Source organism: Erpetoichthys calabaricus, chromosome 9, assembly GCF_900747795.2.
Source record: "Erpetoichthys calabaricus chromosome 9, fErpCal1.3, whole genome shotgun sequence".
NCBI classification, from domain to species: domain Eukaryota; kingdom Metazoa; phylum Chordata; class Cladistia; order Polypteriformes; family Polypteridae; genus Erpetoichthys; species Erpetoichthys calabaricus.
The window spans coordinates 182014442-182038771 of record NC_041402.2 but is presented as its reverse complement, the minus strand read 5'-3'; the positions used below and the strand labels follow the sequence as shown (position 1 = coordinate 182038771).

The following is a 24330-nucleotide window of genomic DNA, read 5'->3' as shown; positions in this document are numbered from 1 at the left end:
GTCACAGAAAATTAAAGACACACAATACACGGCGACAGCCCACGAAGAACAGTCAGCTCAGCAAGTAAACATCAACAAAAGAAAGGCTGAAAGAAAGAAAAATACGACCAACAAAAAGAATGAGGTCAAAGTCCCTTGCCATTTAATACAGACTGTTCCTACTAATGTTTATGCACTACTGTTCTAGCGCCCGTTATTGTAACGGGCTAAATGACTAGTATATTATAATAGACTTTTATTTTATATAAATCATTTGGGTGTAAATCAATGAACCAATGGGAGTAAAATGTGTGCATTGATTGACGCTGTGTGTAAATTCAGAAGTTTATAACATGAACCTCGATTCAGTTTTTCTGACCAGGCTGTTTTTGATGAACGCTCCGGAGCCGCTGAGGAGTAATTAAAAAGACACCATGAACAGCTTTTCACCTGCCTGATTACTGATCTGTCCCATTGGAGGATGAGTTTCTTCTGTAATAAGACTAGGGGGCTTAGCCCCCCCCTGCCTGCGCTACACGCTAGCCTCTTTGTGGTTCTACCGCTCGCCTGTGAGGATGCGGATGTACAATTTAAACAGATTTTTACTTTCATGACAATTGTTACATATACGCATCAACACGATGTATGACTGCCCGAGATTGAATTTCGTTTCTTTCTCTCTATTAGATAAAACGTTTTTTTCGAATGTTTGTCTCTGCGATTTGTTCATTTTTTTTGCAAAAACTATTCTAACGGGAAACTGTAAATGTTTTAATACGAATGGCATATCAAGATCTCCTTTGGTGTCTCATGTCATCCGCATTTGGACGTATGGATTTGTATCCAGCCATAGAATTTCTAATACGTTAACTCTTTGGATACGATGTTGCATCGCTTCTCCGTGATGATGAATATAAACCTGAATGAATTGCAGTTAAACTTGTCATGGCTTTAATTGATGCGGGACCACAGATTCTCACAGCGTATGGTCCTTTATTGTGTAAATCTACATTTTGAGTATTGAATGATGCAAATGCGAACAGATTATTGTAGACGTGGATATTTTGCCTATAGTTCTTGTTGATTTCACTTTCACCAAATAACAAATCTTTTAATTCTCAAGGATACGCCTCTTCATTGTGAGGCAACACGAATCAGAAGGTCTCCTACTTAAAGTTTAAAGCTGAACAATATCTACATACTTCTGTCATATCACCTATGTCCATATATTTGATCTATTTTCGCTGTTCCGTTATTTCACTCACTGATAATTTCCATTTGTTCTCGCTAACGCGATCTTTACTATCATTTTTTTGTGACTTTTGAATTTTAGTACTTTCATTATCTCTAACCTGCTCTCCATGTGTATTACACCAACGTTTCTGAATTCTTTACGACATTCTACTTTGTCTTCTACTCTTTGTCTTTTATTTCCGCCCCTGCTTGTACCTGTTAGGCTTTCAGTTCCACTTGGTCCAGGCTGATTATAACTTTCCTTATTTTCCGAATTTCCACTTGGATTATTATCGTTCTTTTTTGAATTCTTTTCTCTGCGTTTTTGAACTTCTTTACGATGTTCTATTTTGTCTTTGTAAAATGAATTTACTCAACACACTTATAAAGGTTTGGGGCAGCCACCCGTATATTATTCCTAGCTGCAAGAGAGTCTTTTAAATATAGAGATGTTCTCTATACCGAGTCCAAAACAGAACTGATAATGGTTTGTCAAAATGGTGGTTTTAAGGGATAGGAGAGGAAGTGATGTAAGGGAACCGGAAGTGATGTTCTTCATTATTCAAAGTAGATGCCGGAAGTGATAATTTTCTAGGCACCGGAACCGGAAGTGATGTCTTCTGTTCTAAATCAGACAGGTTTTCCCGCGGCTGGTCTGCAGAGATAACAGGAGAAAGTTTAGTGCACCCCGCCACCCCCTGGCCAGGCATGGAATTACCTTTACTTGGTCCATACAACGTCTTCCTAGTCGCACATGTGTGACATCTTCTACTCTTTGTCTTTTATTTCCGTCCCCACTTGGACCTGTTAGGTTTTCAATTCATCTCTTAGCACAAAGTCTCGTCTTGTGGGACTTGAAATTCTTTTTTCTTCTTCTTCTTTCGCCTGCCACAGCGGATCATCTTCTTCCTTATCTTCCTGTCCTCTCCATCTTGTTCTGTCACACCCATCACCTGCATGTCCTTCTCTCACCACATCCATAAACCTTCTCTTAGGCCTTCCTCTTCTCCTCTTCCCTGGCAGCTCCATCCTCATCATCCTTCTCCCAATATACCCAACATCTCTCCTCTGCATATGTCCAAACCAATGCAATCTCGCCTCTCTGACTTTGTCTCCAAACCATCCCACCTGAGCTGACCCTCTAATGTCCTCATTTGTAATCCTATCCATCCTCGTCATACACAATGCAAATCTTAACATCGTTAACTCTGCCACCTCCAGCTCTGTCTCCTGTGCCACTGTTTCCAGCCCATATAACATAGCTGGTGTCACTACCATCCTGTAGACCTTCCCTTTCACTCTTGCTGATACCCGCCTGTCACCAATCACTCCTGACACTCTTCTCCACCCACTCCACCCTGCCCGCTCTCTTGTTTTCACTGCTCTTCCACAATCCCCGACTTGAAATTATCTCTCTGATAAACTCTCGTCTTGTCGCAAGATTTTTTTATATAATAGAGAGATGTTAAATTTCTACCACATTGAGTACATCTGTTTACTGATAAACGATAAAGTTGTCGATGTTTTAAGAGCCTCAAGCTGTTTCCCGTCCCACGGCTCCCCCTTCTGTCTGCAGGTTGTGAAGTAATCAGATACATCGGGCCTTCCCTTCCCAGGCTGTAAACCAATTTAGTCGGCGGGGCAGCAGATGTCACTGAGCCTTGATTACTGCTACACTTCAGGAGAACAAGATGGTTTGATGTTCAAACTGCCTGGGCAAGCGTCCTGTACTTCATCTTGTTTGGCTCAAGCAAAATATAATGGAAATACAGACAGAGAATTGCAGATTCTGCACACCGGGACAGCCACCTTAGTCTTTGTCAATGGGTGGGCTTCTCCGGCAGCGTCTTAAAGGGGTAGGAAATTCTTTGTGAGTTGTGGTGATTGTCCTTCGGAGACCCCTGATATTGTATATGGTGTAGCACGAGGGTCTCTTTTCCATCAGCAATGCTTCCCTTCGGTCAGATTATCTCAAAGCACAAGGTGAGCCACCGCAGCCACGCAGATGACACACAGCTTTATGTATCGACAACGCCTGATGACCCTGATGCTCGCTTGGCACCATCTGGACAAGTAGAAACTTTCTCGGACTAAATAAAGAAAAACCAGGAATCTTATAAATATGGAAATAGTGAGGATGTTAGAAATAACGTTGATCCCATTGTTTTGTCTCAGTATAGCTCTCTATTACTCGACCTTCCCCTTTTCTATTCTTTATCGTGTAGCCTTTGTCAGAAGGCCTCAAATCTCAGTACCTTTCACACCTGCGCCCAAACCGTTTGCCAGCTTGGCAGTCTGGCTGAGAGAGTCCTTTGCCAAACTGGTTTGAGGCACTTCACCCGACCTGTCATAAAATTACAAAGACTGTCCTAAAGTGGGGGGGGGACGGGGGGACTTTATCACACAAATAAACACGCAAAAATATTTATTAGCTAATATGTACCCCTTAGGGGTGTAAAAGTCAACGCAGAGGTAAAGCGTTAAGGGCAAAATCCAAATCATGTTCTGTGGTATCATCAACTGTTGGATTCTGCTCTGTACAGTTAGGTCCAAAAATATTTGGACAGAGACAACTTTTTTCTCATTTTGGTTCTGTACATTACCACAATGAATTTTAAATGAAACAACTCAGATGCAGTTGAAGTGCAGACTTTCAGCTTTAATTCAGTGGGGTGAACAAAACGATTGCATAAAAATGTGAGGCAACTAAAGCATTTTTTGAACACAATCCCTTCATTTCAGGGGCTCAAAAGTAATTGGACAAATGACTCTTTGGCTATTTCATGGGCAGGTGTGTTCAAGTCCGTCGTTATGTCATTATCAATTAAGCAGATAAAAGGCCTGGAGTTGATCTGAGGTGTGGTGCTTGCATGTGGAAGATTTTGCTGTGAACAGACAACATGCGGTCAAAGGAGCTCTCCATGCAGGTGAAAGAAGCCATCCTTAAGCTGCGAAAACAGAAAAAACCCATCCGAGAAATTACTATAATATTACGAGTGGCAAAATCTACAGTTTGGTACATCCTGAGAAAGAAAGCAAGCATTGGTGAACTCAGCAACGCAAAAAGACCTGGACGGCCACGGAAGACAACAGTGGTGGATGATCGCAGAATCATTTCCATGGTGAAGAGAAACCCCTTCACAACAGCCCACCAAGTGAACAACACTCTCCAGGGCGGTAGGCGTATCGATATCCAAGTCTACCAGAAAGAGAAGACTGCATGAAAGTAAATACAGAGGGTGCACTGCAAGGTGAAAGCCACTCATAAGCCTCAAGAATAGAAAGGCTAGATTGGACTTTGCTAAAGAACATCTAAAAAAGCCAGCACAGTTCTGGAAGAACATTCTTTGGACAGATGAAACCAAGATCAACCTCTACCAGAATGATGGCAAGAAAAAAGTATGGAGAAGGCGTGGAACAGCTCATTATCCAAAGCATAGCACATCATCTGTAAAACACGGTGGAGGGAGGCAGTGTGATGACTTGGGCGTGCATGGCTGCCAGTGGCACTGGGACACTAGTGTTTATTGATGATGTGACACAGGACAGAAGCAGCCGAATGAATTCTGAGGTGTTCAGAGACATACTGCCTGCTCAAATCCTGCTAAATGACATCAAATTGATTCATGATACAGATGGACAATGACCCAAAACATACAGCCAAAGCAACCCAGGAGTTTATTAAAGCAAAGAAGAGGAAAATTCTTGAATGGCCAAGTCAGTCACCTGATCTTAACCCAACTGAGTGTGCATTTCACTTGTTGAAGACTAAACTTCAGACAGAAAGGCCCACAAACAAACAGCAACTGAAAGGCCTGGCAGAGCATTAAAAAGGAGGAAACCCAACATCTGGTGATGTCCAGGAGTTCAAGACTTCAGGCTGTCATTGCCAGCAAAGGGTTTTCAACCAAGTATTAGAAATGAACATTTGATTTCCAGTTTTTTAATTTGTCCAATTACTTTTGAGCCCCTGAAATGAAGGGATTGTGTTCTTAAAATGCTTTAGTTGCCTCACATTTTTATGCAATCGTTTTGTTCACCCCACTGAATTAAAGCTGAAAGTCTGCACTTCAACTACATTGGAGTTGTTTCATTTAAAATTCATTGTGGTAACGTACAGAACCAAAATTAGAAAAAAGTTGTCTCTGTCCAAATATTTATGGACCTAACTGAATATATACTGTATATATAAATACATCTCTCTATTATAAAAGAAAATCTTGAGATGAGATGAGACTTTTGCCAAGAGAGTTTTTCAAGTCCCGCACTCCTCTCCACCATTTCTGGTTATCGTCTCATGCCTGCGGCCCTCTCACCTCTCATTTCGTGTGAATGCTTTTGTCAGACACAGTTCCCGCGCTCTCAACTTTTATAAATTTTTATGTTTTTCCTCACTTTAAGTTCCCAAAGAAAGAAGACTTATTATGTCCCAGGGAAGAATTTCATCTCGAAGGGTTATCATCAGAAGAAATGAGCAATCCTAGCACCAAGAAACGATGATTGGGACAAATAATGCTGTAGTATATTTAAGTATATATGACAATTGCTCACTCGGACAATTTGTTTTGGGGGCCCCCAAGAAGGCGGGGGCCCTAAGCTATAGCTTGTGTAGCTTATACGTAAATCCTGCACTGAGGACGTGTCGTGATGTTACTGCGTCATTTATGTCTGAGTGATGGGCTGTGCAATGGGAGAAGATTAGTTGTATTCAAAATTGGTCAAACAATTCAAACATGTAAAATGTTAACAGGCGACAAGAAAGGTAATGTAGTCCATCATCAGGGGATAACATGAGACACCAAAGGAGATCCTGATTTGCCTTTTGTATTAAAACGTTTACAGTTTCCCGTTAGAACAGATTTTGCAAAGACAATTAACAAATCACAGGGACAAACATTATAAAAAGTCGTTTTATTTATTAGAGAGAAAGAAACGAAATTCACTCACAGGGCAGTTATATGTTGAGTTGTCACGATGTAACTCCAAACACGGAATCAAAATTCAATGCGATATTGACGAAAAGTTAATTCCAAATGTTGCTTTTACTGAAGTTTTACAGTAAAAGTGTAAGTTTAAAATGTATTTGCGTGTTAATTTCAAAGCCAAACAGAACGAAAACGTATAACGCAACACGTCTTCAATTTATTACGTTTTAATATTTTTTACTATGGTTAATTACTCGCTGTAATGTAAAATAGTTAGTTCTATTATGCCTATGTAACAATTCCTATGAAAATAACAATCTGTTTAAATTGTACATCCGCATCCCCACACACGAGCGGCAGAACCGTGAAGTGGTTAAGGCGTAGCGCCCACCCAGGGGTTGGCGAGTGAAGCGAGCAGCGGGCAGAGCCCCCTAGTTGCTCAAAAAAATTGAAGGAGCACTTAAATCACACATTGGATGAATGAAATATTCAAGTGGAAAATCTTTAGTGAGTAATTCTGTTTAATTTATTGAGAACAAAATGACTTAACGACAGTCAATGGACACCCAGTGGACACTGAGGGCTGACTGAACATCTCACCGAAAATCAAAGTCAAAAACCGAAATCCCCGGCTAATCCAACTTGTGTGACTCAATGTGCCTCTGTAGTGTGTATGGCCCCCACGTGCCGGTATGTGCCCCCAATAATGTGAGGTCCTGCTCCTGATGAGACAGTGGATGGTGTCATGAAGGATCTCCTGCCAGAGCTGATCAGGGCGTCAGTGAGCTCCTGGACGGTCTGTGGAGGTACTTGGCGGTGTCAGACGCACAGACACACAACGTTCCAGAGGTTCTCAGTTGGGTTCAGAACTGGGGAGTGAGTGGGCCAGTCAATGGCATCAATGCCTTCATCATCCAGGCACTGCCACACACTTGGGCCACATGAGGCTGGGCACGGTCCTGTACCAGGAGGAACCCCAGGGCCCACTGCACCCGCGTAAGGCCTGACAATGGCTTGGAGGATTTCATCAGCAGTCAGGGTACTATAGGCTAGCATGTGGGGACCATCACTGACCCACCGCCATACCGATCACACTGGATGCTGTCACATTCTGCATAACGTTCACCACGGCGTCTCCAGACTCTTTCATGTGTGTCACATGTGCTCAGTGTGAACCTGCTCTCATCTGTGAAGAGAACGGGGTGCCAATGGCGGAGCTGCCAATTGTGGTATTCTATGCCAATCAAGCTGCACGGTGATAGGCTGTGAGCACAGGTGCCACTAGTGGATGTCAGGCCCTCATGCCACCCTCATGGAGTCTGTCTGTGACAGTTTGGTCAGAGACCTGCACACCAGTAGCCAGTAAGAGGTCATTTTGTGAGGCTCTGGCTGTGGTCCTCCTCCTCCACAAAGGAGCAGATGCCAGTCCTGCTGCTGCGCTGTTGCCCTTCTACAGCCCTGTCCAGCTCTCCTGGTATCTCCTCCATGCTCTTGACGCTGTAATGGGAGACGCAGCAGACCTTCATATGATATGTATGGATGTGCCATCCTGGAGGAGCTGGACTACTTGTGCCACCTGAATGGGCTGCAGGTACCACCTCATGATACCAGTAGTGATGAGGACACAAGCAAAACACAAAACGAGAGAAGAATCAGTCAGGAAGGATCAGGAGAGAGCAACTGTCTGTGGCCACCATTCTCTGTTATGGGGGTGTCTTGCTGTTGCTTCTCCAGTGCGCCTGTTGTCACTCTCATTGGCACCAAAGCAGATGACGTTGATTCACAGTTGCTTCTGCTTCCTAACTGGACAGATTGACATCCCAGAAACTTCACTGACTTGGTGTTAGACTGGGATGATTACGTGTCCCCTTCACTTTTTTTCAACAGTAAATAATATAAACTGCTCAAAAAAATGAAAGGACCCCTTTTTAATGAGAGTTTAGCATCAAGTCAATGAAACTTATGGGCTGTTGATCTGGTCGGTTAAGTAGCAGAGGGGCTTGTTCATCAGTTTCAGCTGCTTTGGTGCACTAGAGGGGCAACAATGAGACGACCCCCAAAACAGGAATGAATGGTTTAACAGCTGGAGGCCACTGACATTTTTCCCTCCTCGTCTGTTTTGTAACTCGTTTTGCATTTGGCTACGGTCAGTGTCACTAATGGTAGCATAAGGCCATACCTGGACCCTACAGAGTTTGGTTGCACAGGTAGTCCAACTTCTCCAGGATGGTACATCAATATGTGCCATTGCCAGAAGGTTTGCTGCGTCTCCCAGCACAGTCTCAAGGGCATGGAGGAGATTCCAGGAGACAGGCAGTAACTCTTGGAGAGCTGGACAGGGCCCCTCGTAGAAGGTCCTTAACCCATCAACAGGACCCACCGGTATCTGCTCCTTTGGCCAAGGAGGAACAGGACTAGCACTGCCAGAGCCTACAAAATGACCTCTAGCAGGCAGGCCACTGGTGTGAATGTCTCTGATCAAACAATCAGAAACTTCAGACTTCATGAGGGTGGCCTGAGGGCCCGACGTCCTCTACTGGGCACCATGGAGCTCGATTGGCATTTGCCACAGACTACCAGAATTGGCAGATCCACCACTGGTGCCCTGTGCTTTTCACAGATGAGAGCAGGTTCACCCTGAGCACATGTGACAAACATGAAAGGGTCTGGAGAAGCCTTGGAGAACGTTGTGCTGCCTGTAACATCTGTTCAGCATGACCAGTTTGGTGGTGGGTCAGTGTTGGTCTGGGGAGGCATATCCATGGAGGGACGTACAGACCTCTACAGGCTAGACAACGGCACCTTAACTGCCATTAGGTATCGGGATGAAATCTTTATAATAGTAATTCTTATATATATTCTTATAATAGAGGATGCCATCATCTACATGCTACACCGATCCCTCTCCCACTTGGACAGAGGCAGTGGTGCAGTAAGAGTTATGTTTCTGGACTTCTCTAGCACCTTCAACACCATCCATCCTCTGCTCCTTAGGGACAAGCTGGCAGAGATGGGAGTAGATTCATACCTGGTGGCATGGATCGTAGACTATCTTACAAACAGACCTCAATATGTGCGTCTCGGGAACTGCACGTCTGACATTGGGGTCAGCAACACAGGAGCGCCGCAGGGGACTGTACTTTCTCCGGTCCTCCTCAGCCTATATACATCGGACTTCCAATACAACTCGGAGTCCTGCCACGTGCAAACGTTCAATGATGACACTGCTATCGTGGGCTGCATCAGGAGTGGGCAGGAGGAGGAGTATAGGAACCTAATCAAGGACTTTGTTAAATGGTGCGACTCAAACCACCTACACCTGAACACCAGCAAAACCAAAGAGTTGGTGGTGGATTTTAGGAGGCCCAGGCCCCTCCTGGACCCTGTGATCATCAGAGGTGACTGTGTGCAGAGGGTGCAGACCTATAAATACCTGGGAGTGCAGCTGGACGATAAACTGGACTGGACTGCCAATACTGATGCTCTGTGCAAGAGAGGACAGAGCCAACTATACTTCCTTAGAAGACTGGCGTCCTTCAACATCTGCAATAAGATGCTGCAGACGATCTATCAGACGGTTGTGGTGAGCGCCCTCTTCTACGTGGTGGTGTGCTGGGGAGGCAGCATAAACAAGAAGGACGCCTCACGCTTGAACAAACTGGTGAGGAAGGCAGGCTCTATTGTAGGCACGGAGCTGAACAGTTTGACATCTGTGGCAGAGCGACGGGCGCTGAGCAGGCTCCTGTCAATCATGGAGAATCCACTGCATCCACTAAACAGGATCATCTCCAGACAGAGGAGCAGCTTCAGCGACAGACTGCTGTCACTGTCCTGCTCCACTGACAGACTGAGGAGATCGTTCCTCCACCTAACTATGTGACTCTTCAATTCTACCTGGGGGGGTAAACATTAACATTATTCAAAGTTATTGACCGTTATTCCTGCATTGTTTATCACTCTTTAATTTAATATTGTTTCTTTATTAATATGCTGCTGCTGGAGTATGTGAATTTCCCCTTGGGATTAATAAAGTATCTATCTATCTATCTATCTATCTATCTATCTATCTATCTATCTATCTATCTATCTATCTATCTATCTATCTATCTTTGCATTTATATAGCACTTTCCTCACAAAATCCTTGGACCCATTGTCAGACCCTATTCTGGTGCAGGGGGTCCTGGGCTCCTCCGGCCTCATGTGGTGAGAGTATGCAGGGAGTTCCTGGAGGATGAAGGGATTGACACCATTGACTGGCCCCCACGCTCACTCGCCTGACAATCAGTCCAATAGAACACCTCTAGGTGGGACATTATGTGTCAGTCCATCTGATGCCTCAGACTGTCCAGGAGCTCAGTGATGCCCTGGTCCAGATCTGGGAGGAGATCCCCCAGGACATCTCAGAAAGACCATGACCCCCCCCCCCCACGACATTGTCAGGCATGCATACAAGCACATGGTGGGGGGGTCATACAAACTACTGAGTATGATTTGGAGTTGCTGCAATGAAATTTCGGCCCAATGGACTCGCCTGCCTGCCGCTGTATCATTCTTACCCTTTGATTTTCGGGGTGTCTTTGAATTCAGCCCTCTGTTGGTTGGTCATTTTCATTTCCATCCTTTCGTTCCTAACAAATTACCAGTCCATATCAGTAGAGATAGCTGACAGGATTTGTTTTCCCATTGAGATCTGAGTGTTCCTTTCATTTTTTGCCCCACTGTATATAGAGATATACATTATATTCCCACTGCTGACTCATCCTAAGTGAGTCCCTTCATCTGTCACTTTGTCCACTGTCCTCTTATGCTTTGCAAATTCCTTTGCATTAAAGGCCTGAACTACATGAAGTAAATCATCAGGTCCAGTAAACCCACTAAGTATACTGGGCCACTGGCCCACCGGTCAGTTTCTCCTTAAGGATGTGTGACCTCAGCCTGGCCTGCCGTATAACCGGACGCTGCTGAGAGTCACCGAGGACTGCAGAAGGCTGAGTGATGCCAGCTGTTCATCTTGGCCGCTCAGTTTATTTCATTCGCTAGAGAGGTGTGACCTCTGCGTTGACCGCTCCTTCACGGGACACAGCTGTGGGATGACTCGAATGACTCCAGTCGGGTACTTTCTGTTTCTGGTGTTTCTGTCTACATATTGAATTGGGCTCTTAGCCCCTGACATCTGCCGCCCCCTCAGTGCTTTTCTCCATTATATTTCGATATGTGCACTTTTGGCACATTTATGCTGAGGCTGGCCGAGGACTCTGTGCTTGGTAGTCAGCATGTTGTTCATGGGCCTCATGTTTCTGGCAAGTGTTGCCTGCTGTGTGGTCACAGCGATGGAAAGACTTCTAAAAAGAGCCTGGGGCACCATCTGCATGGCAGCTGCGAGGAATCAAATGGGCAGAGGTCAGGTCCCTGAGAGCACAGCTGTTGACCTCTAGGATACGGCCTGAGAACTCAGCGGTATGGAGTGACAGTCCTGGGTGTGGACCCACTTACGATGGCGCTGTGGTGTCTCAAAGCTCCAGGTTCAAATCCTGGCCTGGTCACGGTGTGTGTTGAGCTAACACCTTCTCTCTGTACTGTGTGTGGTTATTCCCAAACACCAAAGACGTTCAGGGTATGTTGACTGGTGACATTGTGTGCATCCTGCCCAGGGAAGGTTTCTGCCCTGCTGCCAGGTGGTGGTCCAACACCACGTGACTCCAGACCAGCTTTACTTACTCAATGCAATCTCTAACATCCAAGTGAAAGATATCACAGCTGCAGTTCAGAAGAATTTAAAAACAATACAAAACAAGAAATACTGAGAAGACTAAAGGATCACCCCCCCACCCCCCCCCTCCTAAACTCGGTCCGGTGTCAGTGCCCACCATCTCCATTGCAGACCCTGGTTAATGGCTTCCTTCCACCTGTGATCAGTTGTAATCAGTGTGATTAGTGAAGCTCTTCCTGGTCCATTCATCCCCTTGCTTGGTGGTGCAACTGACAGCACACAACTGACTCTGGGTAGACAGCCACTTTCAAAAGATCTCAGGGATGGAGTTGTGGACAGACATAAGGCAGGAGATGATGACAAAAACATCTCAAAGGCTTTATCAATCCCAATGAGCTCAGTAAAGTCCATCATAAAGAAGTGTTTGGTACAACTGGGACCCTCCCTGGATCCTCCAAACTGGATGGAAGAGCGAGGAGGAAACTGGTAAGAGAGGCCAATGGCCACTTTGAAGGAGTTGCAGGATTTGATGGCACAGAGTGGTCATTGTGTGCAGGTGACAAGCGCTCTACAATGGTGGGTTGTTCGGGAGGGTCGCACTTCTCAAGAAAGGCCACACTAAGGCTCGTTTGAGCTTCACCAGAATGCACCTTGAAGATTCTGATGCCAAGTGGAAAAAGGTCTTATGGTCAGATGAGACCAAAATCCAACTATTTGGCCTCAATACCAAACAGTCCACCAGTGCAGCTCACCATCCACAACACACCATAGTTACAGTAAAGCATGAAGGGGTCCAGCATCCTGTTGTGGGGGGCCTGGGGCTCTCATTAAGGTGGAAGGAATACTGGAGGGGGCAAAATCCTGTCAAAGTCTTGAGGAAAACCTGCTACCCTCTGCCAGAAGGTTGAAGATGGGCAGAATGTTCACCTTTCAACGCAAAATTGACCACACAGTGGCTGAAGGAGAAAAAAGTGAATGTCCTGGTGTGGCCAGTCAGAGCCCAGAACTAAATCACACTGAAAATCTGTGGAAAGATCTGAAGATAGCAGACCACCAACGCTCACCATCCAATGTGACCGAACTTGAACAGTTAAACTGTAAACAAGAGTGGGGGGCAAATATCACACAATCAAGGTGGGCAAAGCTGATAGAGAAGAATCACCACAGACTCAAGGCTGTCATTAAAGCAAAAGATGGGCCATGAAAATGACTTCAACACTGGGGGGCTGATCCTTTATTAATCTCAGTACGTCTTGTTTTTGATTTGTTATCATTTTGCTGAACTGTAGCTGTGATGTCTTTCACTTGGATGTTATCGGCTGCATTGAGTAAGTAAAGCAGGGAAGAAATATTAGTTTGTGTTTTCATTTAAGGCTGTAAAGCAAAAAAAATAGGAATATTTCGAAGGGGGGGGTTCATTTCTATACCCACTGTACATATCTTCCTAGTGTCATCTGGCTAGGACCGCAGCACTGCATCGTTCCCCATCACTTTGTGTTTGTTTTTGTTCTTCCATCAAAGAGACGGCATAAGGAATTACATTGAGGTGCCATGATAAAGGGGCAGGACGAAGGTCAGGTCTGCTAAAGGTCCAGGAGAGAAACTGATGGCTCGGCTGGGGTGTCCTCTTTGGATTTACTTGTTTTCTTTTTTGTGATTTGTTCTGCTTTACAACACAATAAAGTGTACAGTAAGTAAAGGAAATGCTGGGATGCTTTCTGAATCCACGGCCTGCTTAACCTCAATGCTATGACTCCATTGGTCTTTAATACCTTAACACATTTATTTAGCATTTATTTCATGTTCTTTGTGGTTTTTGAAGGGTTTAGAAAATGCAGAATTCATATTCATGGTTTACTTTGAGCAAAAGTCAATTGTTAAAAATTTTAAAAACATTTAATTTCTTATCACAGCACCATCATAAATGATGCATCCGGCGCCGCCGTGAGTGGCAGCCTTTTCAGCAGCTCCGTGTATGACTGTATATGTATGTGTACTTTTCTACTTTTATTTTTCTATTTTTATTTATTGATCACTCCTACCACTTTATTTTATGTGGATTCCTTCCCTGGACACACTTACTTTTACAACGTGGGCATGGATTTTAACACGCCGAGACTCGCCTATTCAAGTATTCAACTTCGGGCGCTGAGAACAAATGCCAGTGCCGGTGTGGTTCCAAATTTACCTGACGAGGTAAGAAGGCGGTATCGTGGCAGCAGAGCCGGCACGAAGCTAAAAAAGAAGCGGCTTGCGAGAAAGTGGCGTTTCAAGACTTCGGTGCCTTCTGTTATTCTGGGGAATGTGAACTCAATCTCAAATAAGATCGACGAACTGGCTGCGCTGGTGAAAAATGTCAGGACCTACAGAGAATGCAGTTTGTTGTGTTTCTGCGAAACGTGGCTAAATAACACCATCCCAGATGCCAACGTGGAGCTACCCGGGTTTAGCACAGTTAGAGCGGACAGAGATGCAAGTACCTGTGGGAAGCACAAAGGAGGAGGACTCGCTCTCTATGTTAATACACGGTGGTGTCACTCTGGACATGTTAACATCAAAATCTCCACTTGCTGCAGGGACATCGAACTGTTGGCCGTAAGTCTGCGTCCCTACTATTTGCCCAGAGAGTTTGGACATGTCATTGTTGTTATTGTATACATTCCTCCTCGGGCAGACGTGGAGTCAGCGAGTGACATCATCCATTCTGCTGTTGCTAAGTTACAAACGCAGCACCCTGAGGCGCTTGTGCTAATCGCTGGAGACTTTAACCATGTGACGCTGGACAAAACATTGCCTGCATTCTCCCAGTATGTGGACTGTAACACCCGGGGAAATAAGACTATTGATTTACTGTATGCAAACGTTAAAGACACATACAGCACCACCCCGCTGCCTGCGCTTGGGAAAGCAGATCATAACCTGGTTCTGCTTCAGCCTCACTATAAACCAAAAGTGAGAGTCCTACCTGTAACCACACGATCATTCAGGAAGTGGACCCCGGAGGCTGAGAATACTCTGAGAGAACTTTTTGGAACTACAGACTGGGATATCCTGCAGGGATCTCATAATGAGAACATTGAGGAAGTTGTTGACTGCACTACTGATTACATCAACTTCTGTATGGACATTGTAGTTCCAGTAAGAACAGTACGCTGCTATGCTAACAACAAGCCATGGATTACAAGTGACATCAAGGGCCTTTTGAATCAGAAGAAAAGGGCTTTTAAAGACGGTGATCAGCATGAGCTCAAGCGCGTGCAGAAGGAACTCCGAGTCCAACTCAGGGCGGCGAAGGAGCAGTACAGGAGAAAGCTGGAGCAGAAGTTGCAGAATAACAGCATGAAGGAAGTGTGGGATGGGATGAAGATCATCACTGGCTGCAGCTCGAAGCGGGGTACCACCATTGAGAGAGACGTGAAGAGAGCAAACCAAATGAACAACTTTTTTAACAGGTTTGACCACCCTAACCCACTCTCACCTCGGAGTACTGCACCCTCCACACATCCTTCTGCTGATACCAGCATAGGAAAAACATCCCCACCCATAATAACAACAGCGCAAGTGAGCAGAGAGCTGAGGAGACTTCGTGCCAGCAAAGCAGCGGGTCCAGATGGAGTATCGCCACGACTGCTGAAGGCCTGTGCATCGGAGCTGGGGGGTCCTCTACAGCGCATCTTCAACCTGAGCCTGGAACAGGGGAGAGTCCCGAGGCTTTGGAAAACATCTTGTATCACCCCAGTCCCAAAGGTATCATGTCCTAGTGAGCTGAATGACTTTCAGCCTGTTGCTCTGACATCACATGTGATGAAGACCATGGAGAGGCTGCTGCTTCACCACCTTAGGCCACAGGTTCAACACGCCCTTGACCCTCTGCAGTTTGCATATCAGGAGAAGGTGGGAGCGGAAGACGCCATCATCTATATGCTACACCGATCCCTCTCTCACTTGGACAAAGGCAGTGGTGCTGTAAGAATTATGTTTCTAGACTTCTCTAGCGCCTTCAACACAATCCAACCTCTGCTCCTTAGGGACAAGCTGACAGAGATGGGATTAGGTTCATACCTAGTGGCATGGATCGTGGACTATCTTAAAGACAGACCTCAGTATGTGCGTCTTGGGAACTGCACATCTGACATTGTGGTCAGCAACACAGGAGCGCCACAAGGGACTGTACTTTCTCCGGTCCTGTTCAGCCTATATACATCGGACTTCCAATACAACTCGGAGTCCTGCCATGTGCAAAAGTTCGCTGATGACACTGCTATCGTGGGCTGTATCAGGAATGGGCTGGAGGAGGAGTATAGGGACCTAATCAATGACTTTGTTAAATGGTCCGACTCAAACCACCTACACCTGAACACCAGCAAAACCAAGGAGCTGGTGGTGGATTTTAGGAGGCCCAGACCCCTCATAGACCCAGTGATCATCAAAGGTGACTGTGTGCAGATGGTGCAGACCTATAAATATCTGGGAGTGCAGCTGGATGATAAATTAGACTGGACTGCCAATACTGATGCGCTGTGCAAGAAAGGACAGAGCCGGTTATACTACCTTAGAAGGCTGGCGTCCTTCAACATCTGCAATAAGATGCTGCAGATGTTCTATCAAACAGTTGTGGCGAGCGCCCTCTTCTACGTGGTGGTGTGCTGGGGAGGCAGCATTAAGAGGAAAGACGCCTCACGCCTGGACAAACTGGTGAGGAAGGCAGGCTCTATTGTTGGCATGGAGCTGGACAGTTTAACATCTGTGGCAGAGCGAAGGGCGCTCAGCAGGCTCCTATCAATTATGGAGAATCTACTGCATCCACTTAATAGTATCATCTCCAGACAGAAGAGCAGCTTCAGTGACAGCAGCTCCACAGACAGATTGAGGAGATCGTTCCTCCCCCAAACTATGTGACTCTTTAATTCCACCAGGGGGGGTAAACGTTAATATTTAACATTATACATAGTTATTGTCTGTTTTTTTCACCTGTATTATTATCATTCTTTAATTTAATATTATTTATTGTATCAGTATGCTGCTGCTGAAGAATGTGAATTTCCCATTGGGATTAATAAAGCATCCATCTATCTATCTATCTATCTATCTATCTATCTATCTATCTATCTATCTATCTATCTATCTATCTATCTATCTATCTATCTAGGCCTGTGCATGGTCTCTAGCTGTGTTGCTATGCAGAACAACTGGTGGCCGCCATTTTGTTTCAGCCAGGGTGCTTTCCCCGACTATAGCCATTTCTGCGTGTTATTATTTTTCTGATGTTTATTTTTGTATTTTTTAGTACTATTATCCATCCATCCATCCATTTTTCAACATGTTGAATCTGAACACAGGGTCACGGGGGTCTGCTGGAGCCAATCCCAGCCAACACAGGGCACAAGGCAGGAACCAATCCCGAACAGGGTGCCAACCCACCGGAGGACACACACACACACACTAGGGCCAATTTAGAATCACCAATCCACCTAACCTGCATGTCTTTGGACTGTGGGAGAAAACCCACGCAGACACGGGGAGAACATGCAAACTCCACACAGGGAGGACCCGGAAAGCGAACCTGGGTCTCTTAACTGCGAGGCAGCAGCGCTAGCACTGCGCCACCGTGCCGCCTAGTACTATTATGTTTATTTATTATTATGTTTTTTCTTTTGTACTTTGTGTGTGGAACCCCAAATAGGCGGGGCCTCCATGATGTCAACACTGAAGGACCGCCCACAACTTTTACATGTGACCTGGGCAGCAGTGCATTGATCGGAGTTCTGAAATGCATTTTTGTAAGCACCGATTTTTCTGTTCTTGATTGTTTTTCGTCTCTGTCTTGTGGGTTCTGTTTCTTGGATTGTGATTTGGGACTTGTCAGTTTTGGGTTGCCTTTTTAGGTAAAACCATCCATCCATCCATCCATTTTCCAACTCGCTGAATCCAAACACGGGGTCACGGGGGTCTGCTGGAGCCAATCCCAGCCAACACAGGGCACAAGGCAGGAACCAATCCCAGGCAGGGTGCCAACCCACAGCAGGACACACACAAACACACCCACACACGAAGCACACACTAGGGCCAATTTAGAATCGCCAATGCGCCTAACCTGCACGTCTTCGGACTGTGGGAGGAAACCCACGCAGACACGGGGAGAACATGCAAACTCCATGCAGGGAGGACCCGGGAAGCGAACCCAGGTGTCCTAACTGCAAAGCAGCAGCACTATCACTGCGCCACCGTGCCGCCCTAGGCAAAACCTTTTTTCCTCAATTTGCATTTTTCTACCATTTTTGTTTATTACCTCAGTTTAGGTTGGTTCAAGCCGAAGCTTTAAAATCCATAAAGCAGGTTTTGAGAGTTGAAATACAAAGGGGAAATTTAATGGTCGTCGTACAAAAAAAATGGGAGCTCGGACGGTTCAGAGTGGTGGCATCTTGGATAACTTGCAGAATCAGATAATAGAAATAAAAATCAAAATGACAATGAGGGCAGAGTTAGATTACATTATATTAAGGTATTAATCAATATTCACTGATGTAAAAAACAAAAGAAACCTGATAGAAAAAGACACAAAAGGAATTCTATACATATAATTAACCGTGAGTTTAAAAAATAACTTTACAAATAATTCCACATTCCTTACGTGCTCAGTAATCAAAAACATAAAAATACAAACTTTGTGTAAAAAAAAAAAACAAAAGTTTAATTTAAATCCTGAAATGCAGACGGCCATGTGAGGTGCCACTCGCCCCTCTGTCGGCTCTAACAGCCCTCGCTTTACCATCTGTGCTTACAAAATGGGGCAGAAGTTTATTATGTGGGTGGCACCATGCCAGCTGTAGTCTGCTCCATTGTGGAGGTCACCAATGCCACACAGGGTGGCACTAAACCCTGAGCCACGCTGGCCACCCTGAGGTCATGCATACTTTGTTTTAGTGGAACTGAGTGTCAGTTAATGATGTGGGACAGCACTAGGCACTGATCTGGGTGGCAGTGGGCACCCATCCCCTGTTTAGTAAGGGTAATGAGAAATCGCAATGTATATGACAAAAACACTCTGGTATTTGACCTGGCCACCATCACTGTGTGTCGTAGCCTGGACCCGGAGCTGAGCCAGGCCAGCGGTCTGAAGAAGGCGTAGAGTGTAGATGATTCCTCGGCCGGCCTCGTCTCGGATTCCAAACAATGCTCCTCCAACCCCGTGACCATCCTGCTCCAAGATCTGAAACGTTGTGCGCTCCTGCAGCAGCCCCGCTTCAGAAAAAGCAGAAAGCCGGATGACGTTGTGATTGGCCGGAACACCAAGGGGCAAGGTCAGCAGCTTGTACTGAAGGGTCGTCGGCCCATCTTTGGCACAGTCCAGGGTGCAAGGTCTGAAGCAGGTCCTGTCAGAAAAGCAGAGCGTTACACTGGCACTCCTGAAGGGTGGTCAGCATGCAGCTATTAAAAGGAGTGTGTCTTGGCTGATGTAACAATAGAACAAAGCCAAGGCAGGTACTAAGTCACTTAATGGTAACTAGAGTTGTAGGCCACTTAATGCCATGCTTGGTTCTAAGATACGTACCAGTTTACTGCCAAGCCAAATTCTTGGCCATGTAATTCCAGGCTGGCACTTTAGCCAAGTAATGCCTTCCCATTTTATAAATTCCTTATTGCCATAACTCTAGCTCAGTTACATATGGCCAAAGCGGGCACTAAATCACTTAATATGATATAAGCTATCTAATGTGTCCCCTACGCCACTAAATGCCATCCCCGCTTCAAAGTTGCTTGCTGCCATCTTGCTATTAAGCTAAGTTCTAAGCCATCTACTGTCACTCAGGAGCCTTCATTTCATAATGCCATCTCATGTTCTGGGTTTGCTTCCCGGGTCCTCCCTGAATGGAGTTTGCATGTTCTCCCCGTGTCTACGTAGGTTTCCTCCGGGTGCTCCGGTTTCCTCCCGCAGTCCAAAGACATGCAGGTTAGGTGCATTGGTGATTCTAAATTGTCCCTAGTGTGTGCTTGGTGTGGGTGTGTGTGCGTGCTCTGCGGTGGGCTGGCACCCTGCCTGGGGTTTGTTTCCTGCCTTGTGCCCTGTGTTGGCTGGGATTGGCTCCAGCAGACCCCCGTGACCCTGTAGTTAGGATATAGCGGATTGGATAATGGATGGATGGATGGATCTCATGTTCTAAGTTCCTTATTTCTACAATTTGGATTCCAAGTGTTGTCGTAATTCTAAAATGCTTAATGTCACCCAGAGTTCTAGAACACTGAATGCCATCTCCTGTTCTAATCAATTACGGGCAACATCTAGCCAGGTCAAGGTCTAATCCATTTAGTGGCAGCCGGGAATCTAAACCACATAATGACATCCATTGTTGTAAGTTCATTATTCCTACAGTATACTAGGGGGCTTCGCCCCCTGCTCGCTTCGCTCGCCAACCTCCATGTTTGGTTTTCCGGATACAAATTTTTAAGATTTTTTTTTCTTTGAATTGTTGCTATTTCATTAGTTTTACTTTTATTTCAGAACTTATGTAAAAACAATATTTGGAATATTTGGAGTCCCAATACGCTGAATCTTTTTCTTTCGTTTTGAACCCGTGCCTGCTTTGCTTCCGCAGGTTCAGATGCGCGTTGTAGGCGCCTATGTTCAATGTATTTGTCCATGCTGGCGCATTTTTGTAGCTCTGTTAGACGAGTTGTTTGGTTTTGGAGCTGAGACAGTTTTGCTTCCACGGTTTCAGACGTGCGTTGTAGGCGCCTACGTTTAATTTCTTTATCCATGCGGGCTCGTGTTTGCAGCTCCGTTAGTCGAACTGGATCGTTTTGGAGCCGTGACCGTGACTCCATTAGTTATCCGTTGTTCACCGTTAGTATATGGATAATTGCACTTACTGTTATACTGTTAATACTGAGTGTTTTCTGTGGTTGTACTGTTAATGATGCATCACTGTAATGTGATTTACATATGCTATATGGTTTGGACATGTGAGGATGCCGTACGTTTAATATGGAGAGTTCGTTGTAGGTGCCTGCGTTCATTGATTCTATCCAGGCGGGCTCATGGTTTACCATTCTCAGTTACCTTCACGCGCCTTCCGTACTATCTTTGTGGACCTGTGGGGCCTCCGTAGGTGTGTTAGAAGCGCGTGGACCACGCTGTGTAGTGTGGCCGTTTAGTTCAGAAGCGCGTTGTAGGCGCATGCGCCTTTCATACTTTCACGTGCCTTCCGTACTATCTTTGTGTACCTGTGGGGCCTCCGTAGCCTCTTCCGTTTGACTCTGGGGTGCAGCGCAGAATCCGCTTTTTTATGTGGCTGTGTCGTTAGTCGTTAGCGATGGGCGCGTTGTTGCTTCATTTCTCATTCACGTTAGGTTGAGCTCTTTCGTTTTTGGGCCGTGACTCCTTCGTTTTCGCGCTTGCAGTTTATGAGATGCGCGCTTTCGGCGCCTGCGCACTATGTCTCATGGTCCCATCGCCGTGTATCTGTGTCCATGCCTTCCGGTTTACCATTCTCGGTTAGTAATATGGATGGCCCTAAGTTACTTATTGCTTTATGCTGCTTAGTACTTACTGCCAACCTAGAGACTTCTCTTTTTAGATGTTATCCTGTACATTTGATTACAGTACATATTACAGTTTAGACAGCTGCAAAGTGCAAAGGGAGTGGCATCTAAGAAGCCCTCCATTATTAGAGCCCAGGATATTCAGCAAGTCATCTTGGATTGACACTTTTAACTGCTCACACTACATGGGCATGAGAATGAGGGCTGCCTGGCAGGAGGTGTGTTAGAACTAATGACTGCTATAATAGTTCCTCACCCAGGACTGGAGCCCTTCTGGTAGGTGGCAGGACATGGAGTGTCTAGACATTGGTAGCTCCCTCGTGTGTTGAAGCACATCTGATTGGGACCGCACCTTACATTCTGCTCCAGACATTCATCAATATCTGTCAAAAAAGTGAAAAAGCTGTTTCAACAACAATTCTGTACTAAGAAAATAAAAGAAGGCACCATAAGACACGTCAAGTGACTAAACGTCAAGCATTTATAGTAGGTGAAGGTTGAGAACTCCTCCAAAACAAAGCATGCATTTATTTTTCACTCAGGATATCTGCACCCAACTTCAGGAAAAATGGACAGGAGACAATAGTCATAAGGCCCAAAACTCACAGTCTGTCAGATTTTATCATTTTCATCTACTCTTTAAATTTAGATTCATAATAATGAAAAATAGCCCAAGGATAAACATTGGATTCACCTTTAGTGACCACTGCAGTTTGTCCCCTACCTATGGACAGATCCTGACCTTCTGAGCTCACAAATGACACACAGAGGATTTGTTTGGGGTCATAATGTGATTCAGTTGGGACATACGGTAACTGTGTTATCTCAGGACTCAGTGTAGTTAGTGCCTTTCTATATTGAACATCCTTCAAAAGCCCTTTACAAGCGCCACGCGCCAGAATTTACACATTTCTAAAATCACAGCTAGAAGGTGTAGTTGACTGACAATAAACCAACTCTGCTTACCTTTGCAATTCCTGCCGTTGGGGAGAAGTTGGTATCCTGGTGGGCATAGGCACTGGTAACTGCCCTGTGTATTCCTGCACTCATGTTGGCAAGGTTTCCTTTGTAGGCACTCGTCCACATCTATAAAATAAACAACCAGGACTTCAAGAGTTCATCCCAACCAGTAGATTTTACACAATTAAAACAGCGAGATTTTTCTTTGATGAAATGGATCAGGAGATGAAATGTAGTGAAAAACTCAAGCTGATGTTATTAAAAAAACTCTAATCAACCTGTTGTCAAGTTTAAAAACGATAATCCAAAATAAAAGCAAGTCTCTTAACCAGGAGTAGAATTTAACAAGAATCACACAAACATTTAACCTACTCTCAGACTTTCATTTTAGCCATTCATTTATTTATGTAATTATTGAGCTTCTATGACAAGACAGATTCATCCTAAAGTTCACAGACGACACCGCAGTGATTGGACGCATCACTGGAGGGGATGACGTGGCCTACAAGAGGGAGGTGGACAGTCTGGCGTCATGGTGTGAGGACAACAAACTCACCCTCAACACAGGCAAGACGAAGGAGATCATAGTGGACATGAGGAAGGAGAGGAGACCTCATTGGCAACTGTTCATCCGAGGGCTTGAAGTGGAGAGGGTGAGCAGCATTAAATACCTGGGCGTCTACATCAGTGAGGACCTCACTTGGACACTTAACACCACACAGCTGGTCAAGAGGGCCCAACAGTGGCTGTACTTTCTGAGGAGGTTGAGGAAGTTTGGTATGTCGACTAAGATCCTCGGCAACTTTTACGGCTGCATTGTTGAGAGCATCTTGACCAGCTGCATCACCGTGTGGCACGACAACACTACTGCTATGGACCGCAAACGCCTGAAGAAAGTGGTAAAGACTGCTGAGAAGATCACCAAGACCCCACTGTCCTCTCTGCAGAGAGGCTACAACTGCAGAGTCCAAAGGAGAACTGTCTTGATCCTCAGGGACCCCACCCACCTCCCAACATAAACTATTCACACTGCTACCCTCAGGCAGGAGGTACAGAGTATGAAATGCAGGACGTCCAGGCTAAAGAACTCTCTTTCCCAAGGCCATTAGACTCCTAAAAAACTGACTGGAGTTTATAACCGTGGGCCACCTCATTCTATTGACCTCACACAACTGTATTTGACTTGTCCATCACTTCTATTCTGGTTTTATACTTTATGCTGCCTCTACTTATTATCTATCTGCTACTTATTATTTATGTTTATCTTTATACGTTAGTTTTGTCATTTGGTGTGGACAACAAAGAAAGAATTTAATTGTACAGGGACAATAAACTTTAAACTTGAACTTAACCCAGGGGACAAATCAAGTTCATTTGTTCTATCTCTCTATCTGTTATATAGTGCCTTTCATATCTATCTAACTATCTATCGATCTATTATATAGTGCCTTTCACATCTATCCATCCATCCATTATCCAACCTGCTATATCCAAACACAGGGTCATGAGGGTCTGCTGGAGCCAATCCCAGCCAACACAGGGCACAAGGCAGGAACAAATCCCCGGGCAGGGCCCCCGCCCACCGCAGGGTACACATACATGGAACAATCTATTACTGTATATAGCACCATTCACATCCATCTATGTATCTATCATATAGTGCCTTTCATATCTATCTATCTATCTATCTATCTATCTATCTATCTATCTATCTATCTATCTATCTACTGACATTTACCAATGATTGATGGTTGTTAATGTAATGAGTCATGTTAGTTGAGTTACGTTCTTTCAGGGGTAGTGAATCTTTTTGAAATGATGCTGCATATTACTCTACAGCCAAGCTTTTAAACTGAACCTAGAATTTTTGGTGATTTTGATAGACTTAAATTTAAAAAGAATTAATGACAGGTTTAAGACTTTCTGGTTTTGATTTCCTGACTTTGAATCTTAATTGGTGTTTTGAACTTTGACACATTCAT

At 45.1% G+C, this 24330-nt stretch overlaps 1 protein-coding gene across 1 annotated transcript in view; it reads right to left on the bottom strand.

Annotated features, from left to right (window-relative positions):
• Positions 1–18228: 18228 nt before the first annotated feature.
• hmcn2 (hemicentin 2) overlaps positions 18229–24330 on the bottom strand; it is a 224697-nt gene continuing 218595 nt past the window's right edge. Inside the window, 3 exon segments of the mRNA XM_028808536.2 lie at positions 18229–19221; positions 21645–21771; positions 22355–22474. Coding sequence (XP_028664369.2) covers positions 18849–19221; positions 21645–21771; positions 22355–22474 — 620 coding nt within the window. The 3' untranslated portion in view covers positions 18229–18848.